Source organism: Electrophorus electricus, chromosome 1 (genome assembly GCF_041902795.1).
Source record: "Electrophorus electricus isolate QZ-2024a chromosome 1, ASM4190279v1, whole genome shotgun sequence".
In the NCBI taxonomy this organism is placed as follows: Eukaryota; Metazoa; Chordata; class Actinopteri; order Gymnotiformes; family Gymnotidae; genus Electrophorus; species Electrophorus electricus.
The window spans coordinates 39,837,641-39,852,931 of NC_137497.1; the positions used below are offsets into that span (position 1 = coordinate 39,837,641).

Consider the following 15,291-nt stretch of genomic DNA (forward strand, 5'->3'; position numbering starts at 1 on the left):
AATTGCAACCCTGCAGGAATGAATACATAACCACGTGAAGTCTACAATAGCGTAGCGCAGAGGGCATACATGTGGCCCAAAGCCCCAGCTGTGTTGGCATCTCCAGGTTCCCGAGTACTCAAGGTTCAGAGCTTTAGCCATTCTGGAACAGCTCGGTTGCGCTTCCTCTCGCAGGAGGTGAGAGCAACATGATTAAACCACACGACTCGGTGTAGATCCGTCCCCACGCGCAGGTGTTGCGACATGGCGCGCTCTTATCAAAGGCCCAAAACCTTCCCATGCCATCCATGCTGCACGCGGAGGAAGGCCAGATTAGGGACAATAGAGACTTGGGTCGCACTGGCAGCGTGTGAGGTCCCGAACTCACTGCGCGGTAACGTAATCCGGTAAGGTAAGCCACAGCCAGCTTTCAGCACTTTCAAAGTTTGGTTCGTCTTCGACTGAGAGCCAGTGAACACACAGGAAGTCTTGGTAAAGAACCCATAGTCAAATCACAACCAAACTGTTTGGTTGACATTTACATTTTAAAATTTAAATAGCGAGACAAAGGGGAGCAAAGGCCCATGTCTAAAACAGCTAAATGCTTACATCCTTTAAAATCTCAGGCTTTATAATTACCATGGCTGACATGTTAACTAGTGTGTTTTCTCACATGTTAAAACTGGAAGAGAATATGGAAGAGAAGGGATCTCTCCACTCACGTTTTTACCTTTAGGTCTCTGTATCCTACTAGTTTGAAAGCTTAGGACTGCAGTGCAAGCCGAGACTCACTGCCTTGTGTAGACTTTATGTGAGTACGTCGCTACATGGCACAGTGCTGTACAAACGCATACCGTGCAGATCGCACAGGAGGGGAAAGAACAGATGTGACTCCCTCTCACCGCACACAAAAGGCCTGCTGGCTCCTAAGCAGTACGCTGGCCAGGCTGTATGGCTGGCAGAGGCAAAACAGTCTTCTGGCTGAAGGAAACACTTCACACTCAAGGAGCACTTCAAGACCTATTGTGGGGTGCAGTTTCTTCCACGGCTGTGTGTGTGTGAAGGTTTGGTCCTTTGGGGAGGAGTGCAAGTGGAGAGAGTGTATCCCCTTGCGAATGTAAAACAGGGAACAAAAGCTGCCTGGAATGAATGATGGAGTGTGTGTGTTAGATTGATAACTAAAACCCCTTTAAATGTGATAGATTGATTAGCAATATGAATCCAGATACTGCGCATCTTGGTTGAGGGCACAACACAGCCCACTAGCATCAGACTGCGCTGCTGCCTGACACTCAGACTTCTCCCTGCAGTTCACACTCTAATCAAAGCAAACATGACACTAGGCCTGACTGACTCAGCAATCAGCAGCCACATTCATTTCACATTTGTTTGTAAATGAAAAAATAAACACAACTGTGGTAACTTTTTCAGTTTCAACATAACTCCAAGCAACCTGTTAAAACGAATGAAATCTGGATCTTAACCAATCTGTAAGAACCATACCAATCTAACCAACAAAAAAAATACCGGTGAGCCTTTGCGTGAGATCAGGTTGGATTATTGTGATTAATAAGAAAATTGACATCCTTCAAAAGTTTTCTTAAACATGTAAACTTTGGCTACACACACATCTGGCACTCTGGCAAATTACACTCTACAAAACTTTCCACACAGACAGAAAAAACAGCACATAAACCCACGGCTGCTTGATATCTGTGAAAGACAGGAAGCTTCTCTGTCTTACACACAAGCGCAAGCTCTCTGAAAGGGTACAATTCCTCCACCTATTCAAATGATAATTGACAAATGCCCAAAGCAATTACAAAATACCAAGAGCGAAAGGAGAGAGCACTAAAACTGAAGAAGAGCTCCCCACTCACAGCGTTAGCAGAGGATCGCTGGGAGTGAGAATGTGCGTACCCGCGTCCTGGCCACCCTACCAGGACCGGCGCGGTGCTGAAGGAAGCCAGCTCATTCACCTTTATGCTTAGGTAGTTCTCACAGCTGCGAGACTTCTCTCTGCTGTGCATAGCGCCCTTTCCTGCTTCCAAAAGCATGAACAGAGCAGGAATAAAGAAGTAATCCAAATAAGCCTTGTGCGGCTCCAGCCAGTCAGTTACGCTTCCATCATTTGCGCTTTGACAGAGCGGAGGGAGTCCAGGTGGCTCCGTCCATGCGTGTGCGCAGAGTCTGTGACAGCCCTCGGACCAGCTTTCCTGTTCTCTCTCTTTTACTGTCTCTGACTTCCTCACCCTCTCGCTCTCTGTTGGAGAGTTAGCTGTGCGATTCGTCCCGTAGGAGTGTGAGAGAGGGACTGACCTCTCCTCTCTCCCTCTCTCTCTCTCTCTCTCTCTCTCTCTCTCTCCCTCCTGTTCCTCTAGCCTCTCCCATCCAGCTAATGCACACTGATTCAACTTCCTTTGGGACTGAAAAAACACACAATCTGACCTGCACGCAACAATGACCCCCCTCTTTCCCCTCCTCCCTCTCATGCCCTGCAGGAGAACACCCCCACCTCACCCCACCCCACCCCCCAACCTGTCATTTCTTTAACCCTAACCTACCCCCACCCACGCTCCCTCATTGTCCTGACGGGACAAATGCACTCGGGCTTTGGCTCTCGCTGCTGCCTTTGTGAAAGGATGGGGAGAGAGAGTGGGGGAGAAAGAGAGAGAGAGAGAGAGAGAGCGAGAGAGAGAGCAAGCGAGCGCGAGAGAGAGAGACATCAGAATGCCACCGCTCTGGGTGCAACAATAGCGGTCTCACACTGCAGAATCCCGACGTGGGGAATCCCAACTCCCTATTTTGGGACTGACACATGCGCACATGCCCACACTTCGCCTCCTCCTCACGACTGGCAAGGGCTAACAAATTCGCCGTCTGTTTTTGTAAATTCTAAAGGAAAGTTCTTATGCAAGTACAAAGAATTAAAGTTTAGTTCTAATGGGAATACAAAATTAAATGCTTTAAAAACAACATAGAAGAGTAAAGACTATTAGTAGCCATGGTCCAACACCTTATTTGTGTTTAGTGGTGCACCTGAAATTCCCTGCACCAAAAGATCTGATGAAATGTAGCGTAAAGGGAAGCGTGTTTGCACAGAGCTCCCGGAATGTCTGTGTTCAACACAGCCCAGAGTCACCCAATTCACACCAAGGATCTTCCCTGCCCACCCGACAGCCTAGACGGCAGGACTGCACAGACTGTGCGCCCCACAGCAGAGGACAGCACACAGGGACCCATTTTCCTGAGGTCTGGTCAATGAAGTGGAGAGGCAGCGATGAAGCCTCGCGGTGCAGGACAATGTCCAGCGGCCTGGGAGCCCCCGTGCGGGCAGCAAGCCCAACAAATCGAGAATTCCTGAACACTTGCTATATAACTCTGAGTAAAATCAACCAGTCACAATGTGGTCTCTTTTAAGAACAATACCTCTAGATCTGTTTACATTTTTTAAAATAAAATGGGTTTTATTTTACTGTGTATTTTTGATAGCTGCTTTCTTATGCTCCATCCTAAATTAATCAAACTGTACACAGATAGCCATACTGATGAGAGGATGGATACAAGCATATGTGGGCTAAGCCATGGATCACAGTCATAACAGACAGCTGAGGTCAGAGTACAGACAGTCAGGTAGAGTACAGGCAAACTCCTGTAAAATAAAGCAAAGAGACTGAGACACAACAACGATTGGTCAGAGAGAACAAACTAAACTAATAAATACAACGTAATATGGCTTAACCTCTTCAACTCCTGTCTTATAACTTAATTATTAATATTAAGGCATATTATTCAGTAACTACTCTGAATTATTCCATATTTATTCTGAAACTAATATAAAACTTACATATTTGCAAGAGTTAAAGTCTGGACACGCCAGTGTGTGTGTTGAATGAACCCCTTTGGTTGCATAGACAGGATTAACGTAAGACTGCCAACCAGGGAGACCAACAGACAGGTTCTAAGAGATGACTCCATAGATGAGGAACAGGTGTAGGTGATGATTGATGGCTGGTGCCAGGGTGGGTTCAAAGTGACAGGGCCAATCAGGTTGTGAAGAGTCAGCTTGGAGTCTCCGAGAGGGGAGATTGCATAACAATGGAAATTCACTTGCTGTTTCTGCCATTGTTATTGACAATACAAGTTAAGCTTCTTGAAGGCTGCAAAACAGCAGCATATGCATGACCGTGTTTTTAGTGAATCGTATTTTGTTTGTAATGACCCAAACAGCAAGAAATGCTTGCAGAGTATGTGGGTACATCTGTTTAAGTCTACACAACACAAAAAGAAATAAACTTTAAACAAGTACAATACAAGCACAGGACCAATAGCATTTTACAGATCAAAGTTCAAATGAAAGACAAATGGTCAAACGTTCACTTTCTGGTATGCCACATAAACCACTGCTCACTGGACTGTAAAATATTTTTTCATATGACAGAAAAATATGCTCCAGTGTGAGGCATCTGTCATGCCAAACAAACATAATGAACTAACAGTAGTTTGTCTTCAGCCACTCACTCTTGTGTATCTAAGTTAAAGGGCTGTTTTGGCTGTTTTGTAAACAGCGGCTGGTTCCGACTATTGGAGCGGAGGAGACTGAGGTGACCGTGGTATAGGAAGCACACATCCCTATGGTGGCAAGGCATCTATGGTGACAAACGATTCCAACTGCACGGCGTTTCCTGTTGTTGTTGAAAAACAGACACTTAAAATAGCCTTTATTTGTGTGGGCTTCTAGTAAACTCCATTTCTGCAATGCTGAGAAAGAGATATAGCAGTCCCTGGTGAGGTGCAAACATCTGATAGCAGCTATCAGTACAAACTAGCGAGAGGACGAGGGAGGCGGAGCCAGCAAGCTATGATTGTTTCCCATAAGCATAACTCAGCTGGACGGTCCCGGCCTTGGTCACACGTTACAGAAGGTGTAGCAGAGTCACTATGTATAATGTAGAACTACTGTTTGGACATTCATTTGTAGTCCCAGTTCCCTCTGTAACTCTGAGAGCTCTGAGGGGGGACCCACGGGAACAGGGCTTATCTCCTTCACATCTTTATCCAAATATTTTTCTCTTGTCCATAGAAAACTCTGCTGAAGTATTATTAAATGTTGTCCTGATTGTGTGTGCGCGTGTGTTTGTGTGAGTGACAGACTTTCCATGATGCAGGACAGAAATGCGTTTGCTATGGAGTCCCAGCTGTGTCCCCTTTAAAAACATGCTCACCACACACACACACAAACACACACACACACACACACACACGCACACACGCACACACGCACACACGCACACACACACGCACACACGCACACACACACACACACACACGCACGCACACACACACACACACACACGCACACACACACACGCACACACACGCACACGCGCACACGCACGCACGCACGCACACACGCACACACGCACACACGCACACTCCACACGCGCTCACCCAACTGTGGAATGTAACACCCACGTCTCACGGCTACTCTCTCTAGCTTGGAAGGGAGGCCACCCGCACTTCACACTCCTACACACCCCGTTTTCTCTTGGTCTAAAACTCCCTTATTAAATACTGAGATCCTGGGTTCCTATCAAAGATCTTAGATCAAAGTAATAACAGAAAAAGTGAAACCTTTATTGATAAAAAGGCTTTCATCCTTCCTGTTAGCTCATGCTAAAGCAGTCCTAACATCCATATTCAGTAATGGCCAATCAGAGCTTGATATAAGAATCTGTCTGCAGAAGACAGCAAAAGTGGCAAAAGGAAGAAATATGAAAGCAGCGATCACCAGATGAAGCCAAAAAGCACCCTTTCTCCATCGAGGTCTACAGGAAGCCACAGGGTCCAAAACAGTCATGGAAAGATCAGCATGATTTCTGCACATGCTGCACACACATGTCTGATGTACACACAATCATCATAAACCCACAGCAGTTTAAAACCATTTACCAGTGCTTTGAGTTTTAAATGCTAGCACTTCAAGATCAGGAACATACCATGACACATCGTAATATAACAAACAATCAAGCAGTGCAGAACTGTACTAAACTGAATTCTCCCTTTAGCGAGAAACTACCGATAAGACCTTTGTTTTAAGATACCAATAACACATTTTGCTCAAAACGCCATGCAACCTTTTAGCCAAAAGAGCACAGTGATCATGCAAGGAGTGAAGGGCTGCTCGTACTCACAGGATGAGAGGATGAGAGCCTCCCAATGGCCACTGAGCACCGGAGCTGTGATCAGCGCTGGGGCAGCATCTGGAGAGAGCTGGCCAGAGAAGGACTTATTAGCGCTCACCCAGGTTACATCTCATGGCCTTGAGAACACACACACACACCGACACACACACACCCACCCACAGGGCTGGACTAAGAGCAGATCTGGCCCACTTTTCCTCCCTTGCTCCCACCCTCCCTGTGTGCATGCGCGTACACACCCACACACACACACACACACACACACACACACACACACACACACAGAGGCAGGCAGTCTGGGAATTGAAGCTCCTCCACTGTGGGAGCAAAGAACACCCCCTCCCCACGCACACACAGACACAGACAATGTTCCTCCAACCTTCTAAGGAGTCTCTGGGAGTCACTCAGACTGTAGCTACCAGAACCAGTGAGTGTGTATTGAGTATTTTTGGCACCAGAATCTCGAGCACAAATGATTAAGGAGAGGGAGGTTTAGTCCAATTCAGTCACTCTCTCTCTGTGTCTTTTGAAGCCCACCCCCTCAACCCTCCACACACAGACACAGACTGTATAAGAACCCTTGCCCATTTAAGACTACTTGACCTACCAGTCAAACAGTGTTTAACCCTTGGGTAGATAATTCCAAGACACAGCAGATTCATCAGGACCGACCTGGTTTATCTTTAACTTCCACTCCAGTGTCTGGTGCCAACTTACTCATCTGTCAATCACCGTTTCAACGGCTCAGTGACAACCATTCAGCTCACTAACTCAAAGCTAACCAGTGGATGGCAATGACACCCAGTCAGTCCGCCTCGGTGGGGACGCCAGAGGCTAAATCCAGTGCTTTATCTGCCGTGGCTGGCACTGAGAGAGCCCAGCAGGAAGCGGCCGTGCTAACTTCCGCAGCGAAAACAAGATAAACATGGGAACAGATGCAGAGAGTGTGTTAGGAAAGGCGATTCCAGTCGCACCAGCTGTGGCTTCAGCGTGATTGCTGGCCACGTTCCAGGAGAGCGGGTCCCGATGACATCGGCTGTTTCGGGGTCATTGGAAACATCTCAGTCCAGCGCTGCTTCACTGTGAACTTGAAGGAATGACGCCTGAATCGGTTTTTGATTTGGATTAAGATTCAACTTTATTGTCTATCACAAAGAGGGAATTTTGCCTGTGTTACTTTCATCAGGCTGGTATCTCAGCATAAACTGCATTTTAGAAACATTGTTCAGAATTGTTTAAAATCTAACAACAATCTTGGCTCATTTTGGAGTGAAACAAGCGAGCATTCGCCTTTAACCTGCTGCGGTGGTGCGGTCAGTCCAGGAGAGCAACCTGGGATTCAAGGCTCAGCGAGAGAAGCTGGCCACCTTCAGGCTACTATATCGACACACTGAGTGGAGACCTTTACGACACAGCTCAGGATCTGGATGCTTGGATGCATGTGTGTGTGTGTGTGTGTGTGTGTGTGTGTGTGTGTGTGTGTGTGTGTGTGTGTGTGTGTGTGTGTGTGTGTGTTATAAACTATATGTTTTAACATATCAGGTTTATTTTCAGTGCTTCTAGAAACATGGACCACTTGTGTTTGATTAAAATAACTATTAAAGAGACAGTAACTGTAACTGAATGGATGTTATTATGCTGTGCCATCACTATAATTCTTTTACTGCTCAAGACAACACTACTATGCTTTTGTTGTTCTATTTTTTTTTTTACCAGTTACTTGATTTTTCTCTTCTAATCTTTTAAAAGTTGATTTTATTGTTGAAAGAATAACATTAGTGTTCTCACATTCTTTTGCTTGTGATTTCTGTTCAGTTTATATGAAAACCTCACAAAAAACGAAATGGCGTGAGGCATCCTGCGAATAGTAAAAACGTCTTTGAGTCTGTTCCTGCGAAGCTGCCCACCCTGGAGGGGCTTTTCCATCCACCTGTCAAGCCGTTCCATGTCTCCTTACCCCCTGGAGAGCGTGTGTCTCAGACCAGAGGCCTGGGAACACACAGCACGTTGTCTTCTGTCAGACATGCATAGGCACAGGTGGTTTAGACAGGGGAGCTCCCATTACAGTAGCTCACACACACACACACACACACACACACACACACACACACACACACACGTACAGTATCATCTGATTGATCTGCATGAGGATTGAAACACTGACCAAATGGTGATGGGAAACCACTCAAACCGAACACAGAGTTTGTGTTTGTAACTTGCCAGGGTTAAAACCGAAAGGTCAAACAAGGGTGACCTCTGTTGTCCCTCACTGCAGAACCACAGCACAGGTGCACAAACAACCACATCAAAGTGTGCCATATAAGGCAGTAATGAACACAGCCCCACAGTAACAGTGCCAGTGATAAACCCAGCCTGGAAATGGTCAAGGCAGATGGGAAAATGAACTTGTAGCATAGTCATTTTGTGGATCACAAGCGCAAAAAAGTGAGAATGAAGTTTATATCAGTTCTATTACAACATCCATTCCAACCAAGCCAAACTCTGCCCCAATACTGTCGCTGGTGCACCATGAATGAAAACAGAATATGTCCCAGGCTAAAATTTAAAACAATGAAAGTCATCTTTCCCATAATCTATCCCATTTGTCTTTGGTTAGGCAAAATAACACATGATCATGGATATAGTGCAATGAGTCACCCAGGGGCAGAACATGACACATATATTGCTTTTAGCCATAAGAGTTCATCACTTTATTAGACAAACCATAATAAGAGTAGGATGAGATGAGGATATTATATGATACATTGTGTATTTTCTGCTTTTCATGTGTAATAAGCCTTGCAAATTAGCAAGCAGCACTTGGCAGTCATATAAGAGAGAGCACCTTTAACTGTCTCTGGATGTTCTCCAAAGTCAAATTCAGCTGCTTTTTTTTATTTCAAAGGATGTGGTTACCAATGACAGAGAATACACCGATTTAGTTACACAATGCACTTAGACTGCTTAAAGACAGTTAAGGCCTTTTGAACAGGAAATCCTCATTGTCATTTCCTCCTCTAAGCTCCTGGAAAAAACAAAAAATTCAGTCAGATGTTTACCCAAAGCTGCCACTATTGAGACACAGTGACTCGCAACTCTACGCAATGCCCAACAAAACGTACAACTGAGTCAGACGCAGGTAAGCACTGCCTGTCCTGCACAGAGCAACGCGGTAAGAATACAACCCAGACACTAACTGGGCTTCCCTAGATTGTCAAATGTCACCAATAGTCAATGTGGAAGAGTTGGACGCTTCCACACTGAGTAAAATGTGGAAAACAGGGTGGGAGCATGAGGGCACAAAACAAATGTAACCTGTAGACAAATTTCACCTTCTTCTCCTCCAAACCGCCGTAGGGCTGACAGGAGGAATTTTGTCTGTGTCAACACATCTACACATCAAATTGAACTCAAACTAGTGACTACAAACAGTTCACAGGCACCCAGCCACTTACCTTATGGTAGCCTGTCAGTTAAGATTGCAACAGACAGAGAGAGAGAGCTGTTCTGCTGGACATCAGCTGTCCAGCCAGAGCCAAACGGAGAGAGCAGGCTTCGCTTGGAGGCCTGGTAAATCCCAGCTGTCTCTAGAGCTCTGTGTGGAGAGCAGGGTGAGGATTAAACCCCAACGGGAGAAGCTACAGGCATCAGCCCTCCGCAGACGGACACTCCCAGTTTATCTGCTTCTATGATCTTCTCTTCTCTGAGTGTTCCTCTCATGAGGGAGTGACAGCGTCCACCCCTGTTATTACCGCACTAATACTACCACAGAGCTGCAGACATGCACGCCAATCCCTGGGTCAGAACTCCAAGTCTGGAAACTTGTACAGTCGTGTTGGGTAAGTGCCACTCCAATGTCAGCAGACAGGGAGACAGACTTTCAGCTGAGATACCCAACACAGCTCGAGACCTTTCTGGACCGCCTGGAAATGACGGCTCGTTTTAATGTGAAAGTCTGAGTTACACCTTCATTGGCAGTGTATAGAAAATGTTACTGCTACTATTAAACCTAGGGTCAAATCAGCATTAAAGACTCACAAAAGCAGGTAGATTATTATCCAGTAAAGGTGCTTTAACTATATGAAGACCACAGACCGTTGATTCCCATGGTTTGGAGAGGAGCAGGGGAAAACACACAGCTGGATTATTTGTGCTAAAGCATTGACCTCCACCCACTGCCTCCACCCCTCCAACATGAGACCAGGTGTTTGTGGCCCTTTGTGCCATGGATTACAGGAACCGCTGGGCAAACACCTCCAGGTGTGCATTCCGTGCAGGGCGAAGACAAGAGCGAGAGCCCCTCCTCCTATCAATAAACCTCTCCGCTGGAAACTCACTCTAAAGGGACAGGAAAGGAGGCAAGTGTGAGATCTTACTGAGGCCTCCGTCGATGACGTGCTCAGCAGCATCTAGAAACGGCCTTAGCTTGCTCCAGCCTCAGGGGTGGGACATGAGAAGAGGCTAAGAACATGTATGCACCCCTCACCTGCACATGGCTCGCCCTTTCATCTGTACAAGAAAGCTTCAAAAATTACAGGGCTTCCGGCACCATAATTCATGTTGCACAAAATGCAAAGCGCTTGTACTGGTTTGGCACAGAAGAGCAGGAAAGGAGCAGGGCAGTAGCGTGGTTTAAGGGTGCTGGAGGAAGTTCTGGAGGAGCTGCTAGTTTTGGGGGGTGGGTGGGTGATTGGGGGGGTCCAAACCTCTGCCTGGAGTTTGCCATGTTCAGAAATCATGAGGCCAGGTCTGACAAGGAAAGCACATCAGCGGGAGGAATTAACAGGCTGTCCGAAGACTAGTGACCGTCGGAAGATTAATGACTGTACTTAAGATTGTCCTGGAAATCTAAGGAACAATAACAAATGTCCATCACCAGACACCAAACTTATTTTCCACTAAGCTGCTATTTGTGAATATCCCCAAAACAAAGTGGTTAATATTTAAAATTTCATAGACAACATTACACTTAGTAGCACATAAAAAGTTAGTACAAAACTCTAGCTCACGTGCGCACTGTTGATCTGACGGGTAGTGGTTAAAGATGAAGATGAAAGAGAGATCGACTGAACTCCGTCTGCTGGAGTTGAGTTGTGATTGAATTGTTTTTCAGGAAACTACGCTCTCGTCATTTCCAGTAAAATCTCCGACACACATCCACCATGGGGAAGGGCACTTCTATCTCAACATAAATGCATTTAGTAAAAGCATCTGTATACATTGGAGTCAGAGAGAGAGAGAGAAAGAGAGAGAGAGAGAGAGAGAGAAGCAGAGAAACAGAGAGACAGAGGGTGAGGTTCTTCCTGTTTCCAATCGGCTAATTATACACTTCTCCAGAGGCTGACACATATCTCAGGAGCAGGATGAACAATGCATCTGCTCCAACCACATTCTTGACAAGTCAACAGCGAGTCCACTACACTAGCACTCGCACAGGCAACTGGGCTGAGGTAACCAGCCCTCTCGGGCCATAGGGAGTGTGTCGGACAACTTTTTAATGTGCTGTGTACGGTGCTAGCCAGACAGGCTGTTTCAGGTTGAAAGCCAGAATGCAACATCATAGGGATTCATTCTTTGGAGAGAGAGAGAGAGAGAGAGAGAGAGAGAGAGAGAGAGAGAGAGAAGGAACTTAACCTTGACCTGTTGAGAGCATAGGGAACATTGGTCTTGCATGAACGAGGCTGTTCTGTAGTATTATCTGTGTAATGAGTTCTTCCTGTTTAACGATGTGCTGGCTTGAGACAGATTCCTGCAGTTATCAGGTCCTCCAGCACACTTCAGTCTGCTCTCCTAATCTCCCCAGTTACTATGTGCATTCTTCCAGAGCTATATGATCTCCTGTGACATTCATACAACAGTAACGCATACGTGAAGGGAAACCGTAGATGAGTTGCATTGATGAGGTTTTCTGCTAAAGGCAGTAGGGGATCAAAAAGCACAAAACAATAGAAGAAGAGGAGCACTCACATAAACCGTGTAAATGGCCTGTGCTTCTTTACTAGTTTTACGTGGGGGCTCCCCTTCTCCCATTGTTGGGTTTTTTCTTTCTGGATTGGGCACCACAACAAGCTTTCAGATTTTTTTGGTTGACGGCATCCAGTCGTATTTCTTTGGAAGTTGCAGACCATCATCAATTGCCCACAGTGATGTAAAGAGAGATGTACTTCCACATCATTATGGCAACTTTTGTTGCCCCTGTGGAAGCTATTCAAAAACCCTGTCTCTCCTGATTAAAAATGTTACAGAAACGAAATCAACTTCTAGCAGTGCTTCCTAACTTCTGCCCCGCTGATAACTGCTGTCAGAGGAAGACCGTGTCTAGTGGAGAACAGGAAATAAACCATTCCAGAATAATCTGGGAATGGCACTGTGGCACAAGAGAGCAGTGACACTTTTTTACAATGCTGCTTTGTTCACGTGGGCTGAAAGATTCATTTATCAATAAGAATGTCAAAAATGCTTTGTGGGAGAAAGTCAAATAAACAAACAGATGAACAACAAATAAAAACATTTACGTAAAGTAACTTTTAAAATAATGAATTACCCTACAAAAAATTCCAAACTCCACCCAGAAATAAGGGCCATGAAGAGGAGGTATTTGTGAGTCTCTCTCTCTCAATCTCTCTCTCTCTCTCTCTCTCTCTCTCTCTCGCAGCATGGCATTAGTATTCAGACCGCCAAGTCTGAGAGAAGGGAGTAGGGAGGTGGGAGACAGGCATTTCTGGATGGTCCTGGCCCAAACTATCGCACTTCACTAAGCAACTGCTGCAGGAGGCCGAGAATCTGTACAGCACTCTGAAGGAAAGCTCAAGCGTCTCAGTCTGCTTTGACGTCCGATTTTTGCAAATCAAACTATCAAATGGGTCACGAGCCCAGATACAAGCTTGCAAATGAGGAACATGGCACTGCTCGTGGTGAAGAACAGTACTGTCGGCTAGCCTGAGTACTGTCCTGAACAGCTGTGGCGAGCAGGGTAGCACACACTGATCCCAGTACCGACTACAAAGACAACCCAAAGGAGGCTCGGGTGCATGGTGATTTGCATCGTGCAAATCAGGAAAGTGTGTAAGACACACGAGTGCACGCGGCACATATGCCCTTGCTGATTCTAATGCAGCAAGACACTACAGTATGGTTTTATGGGCAGTGAGACTCTTTGTACAGATGACTTCTGGGTGGCATTCTCTATGACAGCGGTTGCACATTTGGTCTCGTGGAGTACGTTTCTTAAAGCGCAGCCATAGCTGTGGAGGAATATTTTTTGTTGTTCAATAACAATTGATTTGACTTTAGACAGCATCTTGGATTAAAAGTCAACGTATATTTTCTTCACTCAATGTGTTGAGCTCCTTTATAACAATGATCTTTTCCTCCTCTGCTCTCTGTGCAGAAGTCCGGCGCTCTTTAAGTGCGTTAGCGATACGGAGGAGATGAAGTGCCTTTGTTACTGCGCCTATCTATCTGTCTATCTATCTATCTATCTATCTATCTATCTATCTATCTATCTATCTATCTATCTATCTATCTATCTATCTATCTATCTATCTATCTATCTATCATTTGGGCATGGAGGCGGTTCTATGGCTTTATTCCAATTTCAGAAATAGCGAAGCGTTTTCTATCCAGCTTACAGTCTACAAGCTTCATCAAGCGGAAAGTGGGATCAGGGTGCGGGCTGAAACGAGCCAGTGCAATGGGCCACAACTCAACAAAGCTTCAAGGAATTCTTTCAGCAGCGGAGTGGCGATAAACAAAATTTACAGTCACCAGGGTAGGCATTGCTGGGACAACAAAAAACCCAATGTCTACACTGGCTATCGTTTGATAAGCCTGCGTTATAAAGAACAAGTTTGCAAAACCCGCCCTTGGAGACCAGTCAAGAGTCCGGACGTGGACATTTCATTGTAGATTTAAATCTGCTGCCCGTATTTAAGAACTCTAGTGCCTCGTTTCTCATTCGTTGGGGAATACTGCGTGCCCAGCGAAGCAAAGCGAAGCATGCAGACACGACTCCCGCTGCGCTCATTGTGCCACTCGGCTTTTCTCATGCGCGTCCTGAAAGAAGGTCGCTGTATGCACGCGTTGTAGTTAATCACATTTTCCCAAGAAAGGCTTAGCCAAAATAAAGCAACAGCTGTCACTGTGTGCTGGCAATACAGACAAACAATACAGTGCAACAAACAGGACCTCCTTCTATTCCCGATTCGCTTACAGCTGTACTTTAAGCAAAAACACTTTAAAGGAAAAACCATAAACGACAAAAGCATCAGATAAATGCTTCCAACAGACTCGTTAGCTTTAGGCTACATTAAAATATTTGCTATGGTAGACTCTTCTTGGTTTTTTGTTTGTTTGTTTTTACACAATAAATAAAACAAGCTTATTATTCATACGTTTTAAGTGTACAGCTTTCGTGGGCCTCAGAACTGGAGCGAAGCGCGGGCAGTTTAAAACTTTCTTATCCTTAACTTCATAGGATAGAAAACGTGCAATAACGTGTTTTACTAGCCTACCTTCGCCGGGCGCCTTCGTGGGTGCACAGAGCGGATCCTTGCACTGCGCACCTGCCTCTGAGCCTTCAGTCCAACCAGGTTCTGACAGACCCGGACAGCGCGCGGTGCTGCGCACCAAAAAACAAAGGCACGTGGATCACCGCGCGAAGACTGCAACGCGCGTCTAGTACTCTCCCCCACCCCCCCAACTTACACCTTTCTTCGGATGGAAATAGCTGGTTGTCGATACCAGCGGAGGTTCTCTCGGGAGTCCTCTCCCTCACAAAGTGAAGGAATGTGCATTCACCCGAGCCGAGCCTCCTTTTGTCATTGTATGTCACGGTCGGGGTCCTTATTTGGCCTCCGAAGAAATCCAAGCGCACCCCGTGGCCGGGTTATCCCAGCGCTCCGTAGGGACGCGGGTCGTCTCTGAAGCAAACTCATATTCAGGCTTAAACTACCAACAAGCAAGAATGTTACCGAGTTAGACGTTCCAGGTAATGCGTCTATGTGCGATAAAGATTAACCTGTGATAAGATGGAGAAGCGGACCGAAATCATCAAATTCAATTGAAATTGAATCAGAGGGCGTAAAATTGTAGGTCCACTAAACATTGT

The 15,291-nt window shown here is 45.9% G+C and overlaps 1 protein-coding gene across 5 annotated transcripts in view; it reads right to left on the reverse strand.

Annotated features, from left to right (window-relative positions):
• plekhg4b (pleckstrin homology domain containing, family G (with RhoGef domain) member 4B) overlaps positions 1-14,856 on the reverse strand; it is a 41,501-nt gene extending 26,645 nt beyond the window's left edge. For 3 of the 5 annotated variants that reach the window (XM_081719458.1, XM_081719449.1, XM_081719460.1), the window contains exon 1: positions 1,860-2,421. In XM_081719458.1, the coding sequence (XP_081575584.1) occupies positions 1,860-2,036 (177 nt within the window). In that variant the 5' untranslated portion in view covers positions 2,037-2,421. Of the gene's footprint in view, positions 1-1,859; positions 2,422-14,695 lie in introns of those variants that run through there. The other 2 variants (XM_081719468.1, XM_035526611.2) reach the window with 2 other exon arrangements.
• Positions 14,857-15,291: the final 435 nt, after the last annotated feature.